Below are 14,869 nucleotides of genomic sequence, written 5' to 3'. Positions count from 1 at the left end.
CATCTCTTATCTTTCTTCCATGATCACAATCCATCCCCCCCCCCAAAAGAAAAAAAAAAAAAAAGACACTCTGCTGCGAGACTTGCCAAGGCGATTCTGGAGACAGTTTGACAATTTATAGATTTGTATACTCCGTATTACTATTCCCCTTGGGTCCGATGTACGGACTCGGAGTCGGGCTTGGGGTCAGCATCTGACTCGGGTCCCTCCTGCGACCCCGAAGCCTCATTCAGGTCCATCCTGGCGATTCAAAGCATTGTTGAATTGTTGAATGGTTGGATTAGAAAAAGGGTCTACAAATGCTCGATCTTGCTGGTAGGTATCATGATCCAGAGCCAGGGACCCTCCTTTTCTGCCGACGACTAGTAAGCTTACTACTCCGAAACCAACCATGGAGCCGAGAGATACTCCATCCCCAAGCCCCCGTCTCAAGACGACAGGGGGAAACAATCCCATCGTCCTCATTCCTCAGCCGTCCGACGATCCTAAGGATCCATTGGTGCGATTATCCCCTCCCCCCATGCTAGTCTCACGTACCAGGAGACATGCCACACGTGACGGACTATCTACTGACTCGGAGTGAGAATAGAACTGGAGCCCGGCCAAAAAGTACGGGATGCTCTTCCTGCTGTGCTATGTCGGGTTTGCCGCCTTGAGCCTGCCTTCCAGCCAGCAGCTCACCTACTACGTGCAGGCCTCCGCCTATCCGGGTCGCTCGACGGTGGATCTGTCCTACTCGGTGACCGTGTGCGTGGTGGGGGAGGTGTTTGGTCCCCTCCTCTTCTGGCCCCTCGCTCGGAAGATTGGCCGCAGCTCCCTGATGCTGTGGAGTCTGGTCGTGGGCTTGGGCTGCCAGATTTGGGCGGCCCTCATGACGGGGCCCACGGACTATATTCCCTTCATGATGTCCCGCCTCGTCTCGGGCCTGGCCGCCTCCATCCCCACCGTTCTGGGGCCTTCCTACGCCGTAAGTCACATTCATCAACTCGGCCGGATCCCTCCCCACTCACGTCTGACAGGTTGATATCTTTTTCCTTCATCAACGGGGGCGGGTCTTTTCCACCTTCGAGCTCAGCTTCCTCCTCGGCGTCAATGTCGCCCCCACCATCAGCGGCTTCATCGTCAATGACGCCTCATGGACCTGGGCCTTCTGGTGGACCCTCATCCCCTGTGGGCTAGCCATTCTGCTCGTCTTCTTCTTTCTGGAGGAAACGGGCGGCTTTTCTTCTTCCTCAGGCTCAGTTTACCCAGCCCAACCCTCCTCCTATTGGGCCAACCGTGTAGCCACGTTTTTGCCAGGCCATCGCATCATCCCTGCGGAACCGTGGTCCCAAATTGTACGGACTAAGTGCCCTTGTCCTGCATAAAACGCCACCGATCCCACTCTAACCGAAAACTTGCTCCTAGGCCCGAACCGCTCAGAAGCCCTTGGTCATTCTCACGGCCCCCATCACCGTCATTGCCGGCGGATACATTTTTATCTGCTTTGCATTCGTCATTCTGGCCAATGTGCTACTGACCATGTTCCTCGAGGCCCCCGTAACTCAGGGTGGATACGGGTTTACCCCAATGCGCAACGCTTTCTGTAAGTTGCCCCTTCTTCTCCCCCTCCCCCAACACCAAAACCTTACCCCTCACTCATCCACACCAGTCACCCTAGACGCCTGGTTCGCCATCTTCATCTCCCAGATCGCCGGCTGGTTAATGGGCGACCGGATCCCCCTGTGGGCCTCCCGACGATTCGGCCGAGGCCACTGGCACCCCGAATACCGACTCTACAACATCCTCCTCCCAGGCCTCCTCAGCCCCATTGGACTGGGTCTTTTCGGCGCCGCCCTCCAATACCACCTGCACTACATGGTGATCGCAGTGGGCTTTTTTCTCATCGTCTTCAGTTCCATGTTATCCGTTCCTATCTGCCTCAACTACATCGTCGAATGCTACAAGAACGATGCCACCGAAGCGGCCATCGCCATGAATGTCTGGCGGCTTAGTTTCGCCATCGCCACCGGCTTCATTTTCACCCCTTGGATGGATGCCGTTGGTGGTCCTGGCTGGATGTTCGGTATGGCTGCTTTCTTTTCCCTGGGTGCTCTTCTCATGGTGGGGGTGTTGGTTTGGAAGGGTAAGCTGTTGCGGGATATGGCGCCGAGGCTGTTGGCTTGTGAGGGTGGGGTTCTTGTTGATAGGGGGTCGACTGCTGCAACTGGTCAGAAGAGCTCGGCCGAGCTGTCGGACGTGGAAAGTGAAAGTGCTCGGAGTGATGAGACTATCACGATTGAGGTTCTTTCTGCGGTTAAAGCATAGAAATTGTTGCTTGCTTGTTTGCTTGTTGGTGCGGGAGGCTGGCTATCTGTGGGACGACAACGACAACGACAACGACATGCAGAGAATGATATTGATTGACTGATGAGAGGTTAGGTATTCCTTTTCTTTTCTTTTCAATTTTCATTTTTCATCTCCTTACTTATTCATATGTACATATACAGGAAAGAAAGAGATGGAGCGGGGAAATATTCATGACTCAACATCATGAAAGAAAGGATACTTATAGACTATTCTGTTCTTCTGGAGTATGAGGTATTTCTTGTTACATCTATGTTTCCCCTCCTCTATCTCCTATTATCCTGTTAGTATGTCTAAAGAAGGAAAGAAAGGGAAAAAGAAAGACATCAATTTCATTTTCTGAGTAGTCCGTTCTCTCCCCCTTCCTCTATCTATATATTCTTTGGTTCTTTGGTACCTTCACTCCTTCCCAAATTCAAATACAGACGAAGAAGGAAGACACCTTAGGATTCTGGACGCCTCTCAACCTTCTCCATCACTGTCTTAGCCAACGAAGCCACCGTGACCGTCTTACTCAACAACTCGAGGAACGAAACATCCACGTCGAAAACGCGAAATAGCCAAGTCCGGAACTCAGACGCAATCATACTGTCCATGCCAAACTGCGCCAACGGTTTGTTCACATGCACTTTCTCCAGCGGGAGGAGAACTAAGTTGCCCAATCGCCGGGCTAGACTTCGTTGAATGGCTTCGGGTAGCGGCAGATTCTCTTCTAGCTCTGGGTGGGGGGCTGATGCGTCTTTTGGCTTCGAGGCGGCGGCGGCGTCGTCGTCGTCCATGACACGGGAGAGGATCGCGGCACGAGGATCTCGGAATGTGAGATTGGTTACTTGGAAGCCCTTTTGACGGAGGGCCATGAGGCCGAAGGGCTCGAGGCCGGTGAGGACGTGGGCGTTGGCCCCGTGGTCGACTGGATGAGGGATGGTGAGGTGGTTGTTGGAGAGGGTAATGTCGAGCATTTGGAGAAGCTCGTCCTCAGTGATGGCTTGGATGCCCTTGCGGACTAGCAGCGCCTGGATGTCCGGGTTGTCGTGGAGATAGCCGACGCCGGTGATCATGCCCAGACCGATTGCTTGTGCTGGGAGCCCCTGTTCTCGACGATACCGCGCGAAGGTGTCCAGAAAGTAGTTGCCAGAGCAGTAATTGGACTCGGTGGCGGTGCCGACGCTGCCGGATACGGAGCTCGTCATTAGGAAGAACTCTAGTGCTTGGTCCTTGCCCTTGATGGCGTGGTGCAGATTCCATGATCCGCGCACCTTGGGGTCAATGCCCGTGTGCCATTGTTTGTTTGACATGGCGGTGAAAATGGCTTCCTGTTAAGACGGGATGAGCTTCATGTTTCGTGTTGGGGGGGTGGGGTGAAGGAACATACGCTAAGACCCATGGCAGCCTGAATCACGCCTCCTATCAATCCATCCACGGCTGCAACGGCAGCCTCGACATCAGCCCGGTTGCACACGTCGCCACGGATGACCTTGCACTGCGCACCATGCAGGGCGAGATCCTCAATGAGTTGCCGCGCACTGGGCTTGTCCATGCCTGACCGGCCAAGGAAGACGAACTTTCTCGCGCCCCGCGACATCATCCACTTGGCCATGCTACGGCCCAGTCCACCCAGACATCCGACCATGAGATACGTCTTACTGGGCGAGAAGGTGGTCCGGTATTTGAGGATTTGCACGGGGATGGTGGTGGATTCGCTCTCGAGGCTCACTACCACCTTGCCGATACGGTTGCGCGACGAGAAATACCGTAGACTGTTGCTTATCTCCGACACACTGAACACGCGGATGGGCTCGACCTTGGCAATCCGGCGGGACCGGTAGAGATCAATTACCTGGCTGAGTAGACCCGACCACAGCTCGCGGTAGGACTCGCGCGGGTGGTAGTAGAGATCCGCCAAGTCAAAGGCCGAGAAAGTGGCGTTGTGAAGGAAGCGATTCATCTCCAGGCGGCCGTCGTCCGCCAGATCATGCTTGCCGATTTCGATAAAGCGGCCAAAGGCGGCACAGCAGCGCCAGCTGGCGTGAAGGAGGTCGCCTGTTAGGGAGTTCAGCACCACGTCCACGCCCTTGCCGTCCGTGGCGGCGAGGATGTTGCGCGCGAACGAGTCGTCCCGGGAGGTGAAGATGTGGCCGGGGTCGATGCCGAAGTTGGTGACCAGGAATTGCTTCTTGGCCTCGGTCGACACGGTGGTGTAGATCTGGTCGGAGAAGGATTAGCTGGATGTAAGACGAGGGGAAATGGAGGGAGGAAGCTCACCAGCGCCCCGATGACCTGCGCGATTTGGATGGCGGCAATGCCCACTCCACCCGCGCCCGAGTGGATCAGCACCGACTCCCCCGGTTGCAGACGAGCCCGCATCATCAGTGCATAGATGGCTGTGGAGTACACCAGGGGGAGGGTACACATCGTTGCATCATCCTCATCCTCTCTCAGCTTCTGGCACGCCCACTGGGGGACAATCTCGGAGGATCGGAAATGGCCCGGGGCCATGGCCACCACCCGGTCACCAACCCGGAGGCCCTCGACTTCATCGCCAACCCGCTCCACGACCCCGCTATATTCAAGCGTGCAGGTGGCATCGCGGCTGTCGACCTTGCCCGCTAGCACGTAGACATCTTTGGCGTTCAGCCCCACAGCCTTGACCTGGACCTGCACCTCGTCGGGTGCCAGAGTCCTAGGAAGCCCAATCTGCTTGAAATAGATGCCGTCGAGCTGACCGGGCTGGTCCAGCGCCAGCTGCACTGGCCGTGCCTCCTGCAGGGACAGCTCGACCATTTCGGACCCTTGCCTCTGGCGGAACTCGCGGTTGAGGTCGTCGTCCGGGATAAAGCGGCTGATATGTACCACTCCATTCTTCTCCACGTACTCAAAGTCAGCGAGAGGCTCATTTATCTCCAGCAGGGTCTGCATAAGATTGTGGGTTGACCGGGACGGGTCCCTGGTGGGATCGTCAATGTCGTACGTCAGAAACCGCAACGAGGGCTGTTCGAGCATCAGCGCTCGGGATAGCCCGGATGCCAGGGCAAAGTCCGGACGTGTCCCACTCATAATGTCACCGTTAGTGACCCAGACGAGGGTCGAGGCGTTATCGGTGATGACTTTGATGGCGCCCATCTCATTATCGCTGATGGTAGCCAGGAGAGGGTGGCTTACTTCGATCAGCGAGATGACCGTAGCGCCGCGCAGAAGTGTCTCGGAGTCCGCAGCGATCCGATCAAAAGCTAGGCGCGTCGCCCCCTTGATTGCGACCAAGGAATCGCCCAGCGCACTAGGGTCCTTTTCAATGACGACAAGAGGTTTGTTCTTGGCCACCTCGGGCAATGATGAGGCCGTGGGGGACCTCGCTAGCAGAATCTCCTCGCCCCCGTTGGTAAGCCTCGAGCGCAGCGCATTATAGTCACTTGAACTGTCCTCGCCCAGCCATGTACCCACAATCGGCTTAGCCAGTACCACGCCATCGGAGGAGAGAAACTTGGTAAGGCGGTGCAGGTGGTCGCGCATGTACCTGGTGGCGGAGGGCGTGGCTGGCAGCACGATCAAATCCCACTGCTTCTGGCCATCAGTCACAACTGGGAAGCTCTCTGTCTCCGTTGGCTTGTGTGCCTTGAGATCCCAGTCAGCCGCGTGCAGGTGGCGTTCCTCATCAAGGTACCCGGTACTGTAGAAGGCGAGATGGCGGTAGTCGTTGTCAGCAGATAGAAGAGCTAACGCGGCAAGGGTAAATCCATAGTCATCAGATCCCAGTTCTAGGATGCGTAGACGGGGGTTGCGATGCGAGAGCAGGTGGATCGTTGCCATTAATTTCAACAAGCCCTCGTCGGCCATGGTGGAGGAGCCGGTTTCTCCCACGAAGCTGTCCAGATAGCGAGCAAAGTCCAGATCTCGCATGAACTCCAGGCCATAGATCTTGGGTTTCCACAGAACCCGCAGCATGGGGTGACGGGCGATAGGGGCCTTCGTGCGATTTGGCTCATACTGGCGGAGACGCCCCCATTCGATCTGAGCCATTACTTGGTTCTCTGAGGTGACTAGATCGGCCTGGAAGCCAGCGGCACCGAAGCCGACGGGCGACGCGGTGGCGTTGATGGAGCACTTAGTCTCCGGACTGACGGGGCCTGGCACTCGAAACGTGGCCCAGCGGATGGCGGTAGGGACAAAGGCTTTCATCTCATGTGTGCAACCGGCACTGGTGGCGATAATGCCGGCTTGAACCATGGCATCTAGAAGGATCGGGTGGAAGGGGTACTCGGCTTCATAGCCCTCGTTGCCCGGAGATTGCTGGGTGAAGCGGACCTGTGCGCGGCAAGCCCTCTCGGTGGGGGAGCAAGGCACCGACACGTCCATGATGGAGGTGAAGGCTTTACCGTAGTTCAACCCCTCACCAACAAAGCGTTCGTACCAGGCCCCGGCCGTGGAGGGCCGGAGCACAGCCGGGTTGATGTCACACACTGGACGGAGGGCCTCTTGAGAATCCAATCGACTGACCGATCCTGTGGCCCGAACGGTGGCGGTTCCTTCTTCGTAGGTGGAAATGCTAAAGTCCCACCAGATGCTGGACGAGACCGTTTTGGTATGAGGGGTCTGACGCAGACTGGTGAAGAGTTCGACGGGAGGGGCTTGGGAACTGGGCACAGCCAACGCGGACAAGAAATGGACATTCTGAAATTGAATTGTATGACCAGCGAAGTGGGCCTGGCCGAGAGCTTGACCCAGTGCCTCCGCAGCCATGGCCAAGTATCCGGCCCCGGGGAAGACAGCCGTTTTCTCCAGAGAGTGATCCAGTAGCCACGGGACATCGTCGCTATGCAGCAGATTGCGCCACACCAGCTCGGTCGCATTGCCCGCTGGGACTTTGGAGCCAAGGATCTCATGCCGACGGTGCTGGCGGTGGCGGAACTCGGAGCTCTGCCGACATTCGTTCCAGAGGAGAGTATCGTATGTCCAGCGATATGGCGGAAGGTCATGGAGAACCTGGGGTCGCAGGCCGCCAGCGTTGCCCTTGTAGTAGACGGGATGGTTCACCAGGGACATTTGAATCGGATGGTTGTTCAGCCAGAGCTGTCCCGCCAGTGAGAGCACGCTTTCTGTGGAATTTTGACCTCGGATAAGCGCACTGATGTATGGAAGCTGATCTGCCGAGAGTTGTAGCTGGGCACGGATCTGCTTGATGGGCAACTCGAGGGCGGAATGAGGGCCCAGCTCGATCATCTGATGGCGCCCGGACTGGGCCACCCGGCTGACAGCGTCAACGAAGCGCACCGGCTTTTCCAAGTTTTCTCGCCAATATGCGGCCGTGAAGCCATCGACCTTGAGCTGCCCGGTAATAGAGGAGAAGAATGAGGCCCCTCGGGCATACTGGAAAGAGGGGATGCGGTGATCACTGAAGGCGACTCCCATCAGGGTCTCATATTCGCCCCCAATGGCCAGCATATGATGAGAGTGATATGCGCGACCGCCCGTCTTGAGCTTTCGCGCGAATATATTGCGGGCTTGCAGGGTGGCGACTATGGCATCGACCGCCGGTTCGTCTCCGGACAGGGTGACACTCTCTGGGGAGTTGATGCAGGCAACAACGATCTGGCCTTGGAGCTGGGCCCGAGCGATCTCTACGCTGGCCGCGTCACTGGACAGCCCGACGGCAGCCATGGACCCCACGGTCGGTAAAGACTTGATAGCCAGGCCACGATAGTAGGCGACTAAAATGGCTTGCGCGCGAGACAAGTGACCTGCCGCATATGCAGCCGCGATCTCCCCGGACGAGTGACCCAGGACGGTAGCGGGACGAATATTCCACGACCACAAAAGATCGACGAGGCCTACTTGCACGGCAATACACACAGGCTGCGATCGGCTTGCGTCGTGGATCTGGCTGGTCTCGGGAGGTTCGAGGATAGAATCGCTCAGAGTCCATGACGGCGGGTTGGGCAAGGACTGCAGCACGGCATCTTGATCCGCCAGGGCAGCACAGAAGACGGGAAATTCGAGGAGAAGGTCAGCGCCCATCTGAGGCCACTGTGCCCCCTGGCCCGTAAACACAAATGCGTACTGGGAAGGGGGCTCCGGGGCGACCCCGGACAATGTGACGAGGTCTCCCTCGGTCAGTTTCTTTTGTAAGGTAGCCTGGCTGGCCACTACGAACCCACGAGTGCGGAGCTGGGATCGGCGCTCTCCCAGTGTATACGCAAGGTCGGCGAGCGATTTGCTTGAAAGGTCATAGCTGGCCAGATCTTGGCACCGGGCTGCCAGAGCCGCCGGGGTGCTGGCTGATAAGGGGAACAAAAAGGTGGTGCGTTTCTGGGAAGGGCGGGCCTGTTGCTTAGGAAATGGCAGACCCTGTAGGAGCGAGGATGCCCCCTCTAGAATGATGTGAGAATTGGCTCCTCCGTACCCAAACGAATTGACGCCCATGCGGCGAACATTGGTGGATTCCGCGCCAGGCCATTCACGACCCTTTGTCACCACTTGTACGTTCCATTTGCTCGATTTGATCTTGGGACTCAGTCGTTGAACGCCTATGGTGGGGGGAATAAAGGCATGCTCGAGCGCCAGGGTACCCTTGATGACGCTGGAGATACCACTGGCTGCTTCGCTGTGTCCCAGGTTGGACTTGACCGATCCAATCAAGATAGGCGCAGACCCTTCTGGACGCCTGAACGCTATGGACACAGCCTCGACTTCAATCGGATCGCCCACCGCAGTTCCAGTGCCATGACATTCAATATAGGTGGTTTCGTCGAGGGACAGGCCGGCCTTGGTGTACGCCTTGCGGATGACTTCTGCTTGCCCGAGACTACTGGGCAGTGTGATGCCTGCCGTCTTTCCATTCCTATACAGTACATAACGCGGTAAGCAGACAGCCAAGAGAAATAAGGGAAGAAGAGATAGGAAGAGAAGGAATTCATACGCGTTGATAGCACTTGCTCGGATGATGGATCGAATGGGATCGCCATCTCGGCGGGCATCCCCAAGCCTTTTGAGATATAGAGCACCCACTCCATCTGCCCGACCATACCCATCGGCAGTGTCAGAGAAAGTGTGACATGTCGAGGTGGGCGATAACACGCCCGCTTTCATGGTGGCCAAATGTTGCTCGGGGGTTTGGATGAGGTTGGCCCCTGCCACAATCGCCCCCTCACATTCGCCGGCTTGCAGAGCCACACAAGCGATGTGAAGGCAGTAGAGAGAAGAAGAACAGGCTGTATCAATAACCAGGCTAATATACACTCACGTTCGTTCATCGGTCATGTTCATGAAGGGTGGTGCAATGAGCAAAAGGGTGAACGTACCTGGGACCCTTGAGATTGAATGCATGGCTGATTCGGTTACTCAGGATCGACGTGCCCATTCCTGTAGCCGTGTACCGGTGTAGGTATTCAGCATCACGCAGCTGCATGAGCTGAAAGTCCACGGTAAAATTGCCCACGTAGCAACCAACGTTCGCACCCGACAGCTTTTCGAGCGGCAGACCAGCACTCTCAAAACACTCAAAGACCACCTCGAGGAGCTTTCGTTGCTGAGGATCCATGTACTTGGCCTCCAGGTTGTTGATGCCAAAGAACTCGTTCTCAAAGCTGCGGATATCCTCATCCTGCAAGAAATACCCACCCCTCATGTGCATACTTCCTGGCCGGTTGGATCCATTGGGATGGTAAAAGGCGTCCACATTGAATCGAGAGGAGGGCAGCTCGCCCTGCCCAGATCGCTCGTTGACAAGGAGTTCCCACAGTTTGGACGGTGAGGAGGCACCTCCGGGGAGACGACATGCTGTGTAAGACTTTAGCTGGTCTGTCTGTCCACGGGTTGGTGTCAGTTGATGCTCACGGACCCATGCCTACAATGGCAATGTCATCATCGGAGATGGACCTCGCCACTGCCTGGCCGTTCTCATTTACGTGCCGAACCATCACTAAGCACTGAAGGAGGAAAGAGTATCTTACTGAAGATGATCAAATAGGAGGAGGATGGGAGAGAGGCAGTGGTGACCACGTCAATTCGACTGGTTTGGATCGTCGGGGTCTTTGCGTGGCGCCCTGTTATCCACAGTACATGATGTGACTGCCGCACAGGCAAGGCTTTTATCCCTATAGGAGAACCGGTGCCATTTAAACCATCATCTGTTCAATGTGGGATGCTTCGTGCCCGTCGGCTGGACTTTCTTCCCGCCACCCTTCCGGCGGATCGATGGAGGTCATTCTTCTGCCGCGCCGAGGGCACGGCAAAATCGAAGATCGTTGCAGAAGACCTGTGATTCTCACTCCCATCTCTAGTGCTGATTGAAAACTAGGGTCCATCCGGAGGGCGTACGACGAAGTTGACCGCGGTAGCAATGGGACGAAGCCTCTCGAAAGCCGAGGCGGCGGGGGGAGAAGCGGATGAGAAGGCGGAAGCAGCCGGTGGGAGCCGGAGTTGAGGAGACTTTGCACGAGTACGGGAGGACACGAGGACACAAGTCTACTGGGTTGTCTTCCCAAGGGCGGCTCCTCGGGGCCCTGTACTGGGCTTCTCGATCGCGCACAGTTAATCAGGCCTATTGGAGCTTCTCCCCAAGATCATAAATACAACCTGGTGGCCTAGAAGCTGCAATGGATACCGCAAAGTTGTCGTTGTTCTACTCAGCGCCATGGCCATCATTACCACTGCCTTCCCGACCAGGACGCATACTTTCTCGAAGAAAGCCCCAGCCAATCTGACCCTCAAACGGCCCAACGGTGTTCAGACGCCTTTCAAAAGTTTCCAACGGCCGCCTGTGAATCTTTACCCTGCGGATGGGGAAGAAGAACACTCTATCCGTTCATTGCCAGAGATTATTGAGTTCAATGCCCAGGCTAATCCTGATCACCTATTCTGCATCCAAGCGACAAAGGAAGCAGACGGTGGTTCAGGCGTCTGTCGAGTCTCGAACCACCAGTTGCGAAATGCTGTCGCAAATTGTGAGAGATGGCTGCAGGAAAATGTGACTGCACTTCAACTTCCTGCTCTCGCAACAGATGACGGACAGGTGCAGAAAGGACGTCCGGTGGCTCTGCTGATGGACAGCGGTCTGGGCCTGTTCCTCCATCAGATGGCTCTCATTGGACTTGGGGTCCCGGTGAGTTAATTTCCTACAGCCTGACTGTTGTGCATCGTGTTTGATGTTAATAGGTGCTGCCACGTTCAGGTACTCCTGCTATCCGCCCGTCTCAGCGCCACAGCAATTCATCATCTGCTGAAGAAGACAAATGCGGCTGCTGTCCTAGCATCTCCTCGGCACCAGGGAACCGCCGCACAAGCTGTGGACCTTATGTTGTCCACGGACGAGCGAACCATCTCATTGTACAAGCCGGTACCCTATGCCACGTTCCTAGGGCCCGCCCCTGCAGTGGAATCCATCTGCCACACCCTTCACTTCTTCAGTGAAAAGGATCGTGATGTGCTTATTCTCCATTCTTCCGGAACCACCGGCCTGCCCAAGCCCATCTATGTCTCTCATCGTCACCTTCTCTGCTTCACCACCTGTCACGCTTTTGAGACAGAGCAGGAGGCCCAGGGCATCAACGTGTCTACGCTGCCCCTGTACCATGGATATGGCCTCATGGCCCCCGCTCTCGCCATGGGCGCCGGCAAGACGGTGTGCTTCCCGCCCCCCGGCACCGTTCCCAGCGCCCACAGCGTTATCCGCCTGATCAAGACCACCCAGGCTGCGTCGCTGATGTCGGTGCCATCAATCCTCGAGGAGATGACGCTGGCACCCCATGATGATGGTGTTCGTACTCTGGCAGCCCTGGACTTTGTCACTTTCGGTGGAGGCATCTTGCCGCCTACAGTGGGCGATCGACTGGTTGCAACGGGAGTGAAGATATTGAATCACTATGGGACCACCGAAAGTGGGCCGCTGTCGCCCTTCTTTGTGCCTCCCCCCGACTATAACTGGCATTATTTCCGGCTGCGGCGTGATATGCGCCTGTCCATCACGGAGATTGCCCCGTCCGAAGGGGAGCGGCGCTTCCGGCTTACCACGTATCCGTTTGGGTGGGACCAACCCTTTGAGATCCAGGACCAGCTAGTTTGCAATCCCGAGCATCCGACCACTGATTTCAATGCCGTCGGACGGACAGATGACCTCATCGTGCTAGCTACCGGGGAAAAGGTCCTGCCACAGATCCTGGAGTCTCTGCTAGTCGAAAGTGGCTTGGTGAAATCGGCGATTGCTTTTGGAGACCACCATTTTGAGATCGGGGTCATAATCGAACCGACCACTCCGATCACGACCTTAGACGATGCGCATGCCCTCAAAGAGACGGTCTGGCCGGTCATTCTCCGGGCTGGGGAGAAGATGGATGACCACGCCAAAGTCTCATCACCGGAAGCGGTGATCGTGGTGTCCGCGGGGGCTGTCATTCCCCGTACGGATAAAGGCTCCATTGCACGCAAGGAGGTCTACAAGCTTTTTGAAGCGGAAATCAGCCAGGTCTATTACACCCTTGAGACGCGCGGAACAGATGGTCCGGTGACCCCTCTTGACCCGGAGAATCTGGAACAAGGAATAATTGAATTAGTCCAGACGCGCCTCCACTGGGCTATCCCCTTGACGGACTGGTCGGTGGATGATGATTTCTTTGAGCGGGGCATGGATTCTTTGCAGGCCATGCGGCTCCGACGATTCCTTCTGTCAGCCGTTTCTACGGCCAACCACCAAAGTTCTCTCGTAAGCTGCATAGGACGCGACTTCGTGTACGCTAATCCATCCGTGCGCCAAATGGCGGACGCTCTCCGTCGGGCACACGCGCCCACCCCGTCTGCCCGCCCGGCAGCGAATGAGCTGCTTCCGCAGCTCGTGCAGGCGCATGCTCTCCATGCAACATGTTCGCTCACCAGGTTGGATCCGGGGGCGATCGTCGTTCTTACTGGGTCAACGGGAAGCTTGGGATCCCACTGTCTGGCGGAATTGGTGAAGTCTCCGCATGTGGCCCGAGTGATTTGTCTCAACCGATCAAGAACAGAAGTGTCAGCCACGAGGCTAGCTGATGTGGATGGAACCGCTCGCCTGTCTCGTGCCTTGGCGGACAAGCGCATTGCTTTGGACGGGGCCGGATGGTCAAAGATACAGATATATGAAACTAACCTTTCTGCAGACCTCCTCGGCTTATCGCCGTCCGAGTATGCCATGCTTCAATCCGGGGTGACTCACATAGTCCATACTGCATGGCCCATGGACTTCAAGTGGCAACTCTCTTCATTCCGGCCCCATTTGCAGATGCTTCACAATCTCCTCCGACTGGCCCAAGATGGGCATATCGCGCGGCCTACCATTAAGCCCCGTCTGCTCTTCGTGTCGTCCATCGCCACTGTCGGACGGTACGCCTTAGTGCGCGGAGAGCGGATCATCCCGGAAAGTCCTATGGATACGGTGGACTGTGCTAACTCCATAGGGTACGCCGAAGCCAAGCTCGCCTGCGAGTGGATCTTGGAGCAAGCCACACGAGAACATCCCGAGGAGGTGGAGGTCTGCTATGTACGTCTGGGACAGATTGCAGGAGCGCGCTCCACGGGATTTTGGAATCCGCAGGAGCATTTCCCCGCGCTGGTGAAATCATCGCAACTCGCAGGTGCCTTGCCTCAGTTACAAGGGGTAAGCCTCCAGACCCTTCTTCTCTTCCGCCTTCTTTTGGACGAACACTAACCGTACCCAACCAGACCCTATCATGGATCCCCGTTGATGATGCAGCTAGAGTGCTGATCAACCTGGCATTAAGTGAACAGAAGCCAGCAATAGTCTACCATCTTGAGAACCCTGTTCGACAATCGTGGAGCGATATATTGAGTTCAATCGGGACCCAGTTGGATATCGTGCAGTTCCTTCCTTTCGAGGGCTGGTTGGATCGCATCACCCACATTCCGTCGACAGGTAAGCCCGATCAGAACCCTGTCCTTCAATTGGAAGAGTTCTTTCGGCAGGACTTTGTGCGCATGGCATGTGGTGCGGTGATTATGGCGACCGATGAAGCGAGAAGGAGATCAGAGACTTTGCGACGCGTGGATGTGGTGCCGGACGAGGTAGTGGCATCATACGTGCAGTCCTGGCGCAAAATGGGTTACTTGTCTTGATAGAAGCTTCTGGTTTGATTCAGCACCTGGTTATTCCTTGATCGTATTCGTATATCAGAATTGAATCTACTTCAAAGCCTGTTATACTTTGTTCTATCACCCATGAAGAGATTCAGGCTCTGATCATCAATTTTATCAAATGTCGTTGACGGCCACGAGGAATTCTGAAATAAAGTGGTAGGGTCAATGAAGGCCTGGTACTGCATGGTAGGCCGTAGTGCCTCTGCGTCGCATCATCGCATAACTTTGCATAACGCCACTCAGTCAAGTGCTGGGAAGACAGGGCCATGAGTCGGAAAATGGGACCCAAGTCCCAACCAATCATGGGGAGAGTCTGTACGCCGTTCGTTCATTGGTGAGATTTTTGTGTCGTGGCAATTCCCCGGTCCTTACTTCCAGTCTCCCTTGTTCCGGTGGGATGGTTAAGCGTGGG

The 14,869-nt window shown here is 56.1% G+C and overlaps 3 protein-coding genes across 3 annotated transcripts; 2 read left to right on the top strand and 1 right to left on the bottom strand.

The window, feature by feature from the left end:
* The first annotated feature begins 36 nt into the window (after positions 1 to 36).
* Positions 37 to 2,659, top strand: BO94DRAFT_523663 (putative polyamine transporter). Its single transcript, XM_025610228.1, has 5 exons — positions 37 to 499; positions 590 to 967; positions 1,020 to 1,337; positions 1,408 to 1,585; positions 1,652 to 2,659. Exons 1-5 carry the CDS (start codon positions 392 to 394, stop codon positions 2,305 to 2,307), a joined length of 1,638 nt encoding a protein of 545 aa, XP_025464319.1. The 5' UTR covers positions 37 to 391; the 3' UTR covers positions 2,308 to 2,659.
* On the bottom strand, positions 2,549 to 10,138 carry BO94DRAFT_206657 (type I polyketide synthase). The gene is made up of 5 exons (XM_025606123.1): positions 9,639 to 10,138; positions 9,257 to 9,565; positions 4,609 to 9,178; positions 3,719 to 4,549; positions 2,549 to 3,659 (listed from the first exon to the last, which is right to left on the bottom strand). Exons 1-5 carry the CDS (start codon positions 9,968 to 9,970, stop codon positions 2,790 to 2,792), a joined length of 6,912 nt encoding a protein of 2,303 aa, XP_025464318.1. The 5' UTR covers positions 9,971 to 10,138; the 3' UTR covers positions 2,549 to 2,789.
* Positions 10,139 to 10,667: 529 nt separating this feature from the next.
* On the top strand, positions 10,668 to 14,572 carry BO94DRAFT_523657 (NRPS-like enzyme). The gene is made up of 3 exons (XM_025610227.1): positions 10,668 to 11,440; positions 11,510 to 13,960; positions 14,026 to 14,572. The coding sequence occupies exons 1-3, from the start codon at positions 10,973 to 10,975 to the stop codon at positions 14,434 to 14,436; spliced, it is 3,330 nt and encodes a 1,109-aa protein (XP_025464317.1). The 5' UTR covers positions 10,668 to 10,972; the 3' UTR covers positions 14,437 to 14,572.
* Positions 14,573 to 14,869: the final 297 nt, after the last annotated feature.

This window comes from Aspergillus sclerotioniger, assembly GCF_003184525.1.
Source record: "Aspergillus sclerotioniger CBS 115572 chromosome Unknown BO94scaffold_27, whole genome shotgun sequence".
Classification (NCBI taxonomy): domain Eukaryota; kingdom Fungi; phylum Ascomycota; class Eurotiomycetes; order Eurotiales; family Aspergillaceae; genus Aspergillus; species Aspergillus sclerotioniger.
The sequence above is the reverse complement of the archived record's forward strand: the minus strand, read 5'-3'. Positions and strand labels throughout refer to the sequence as shown.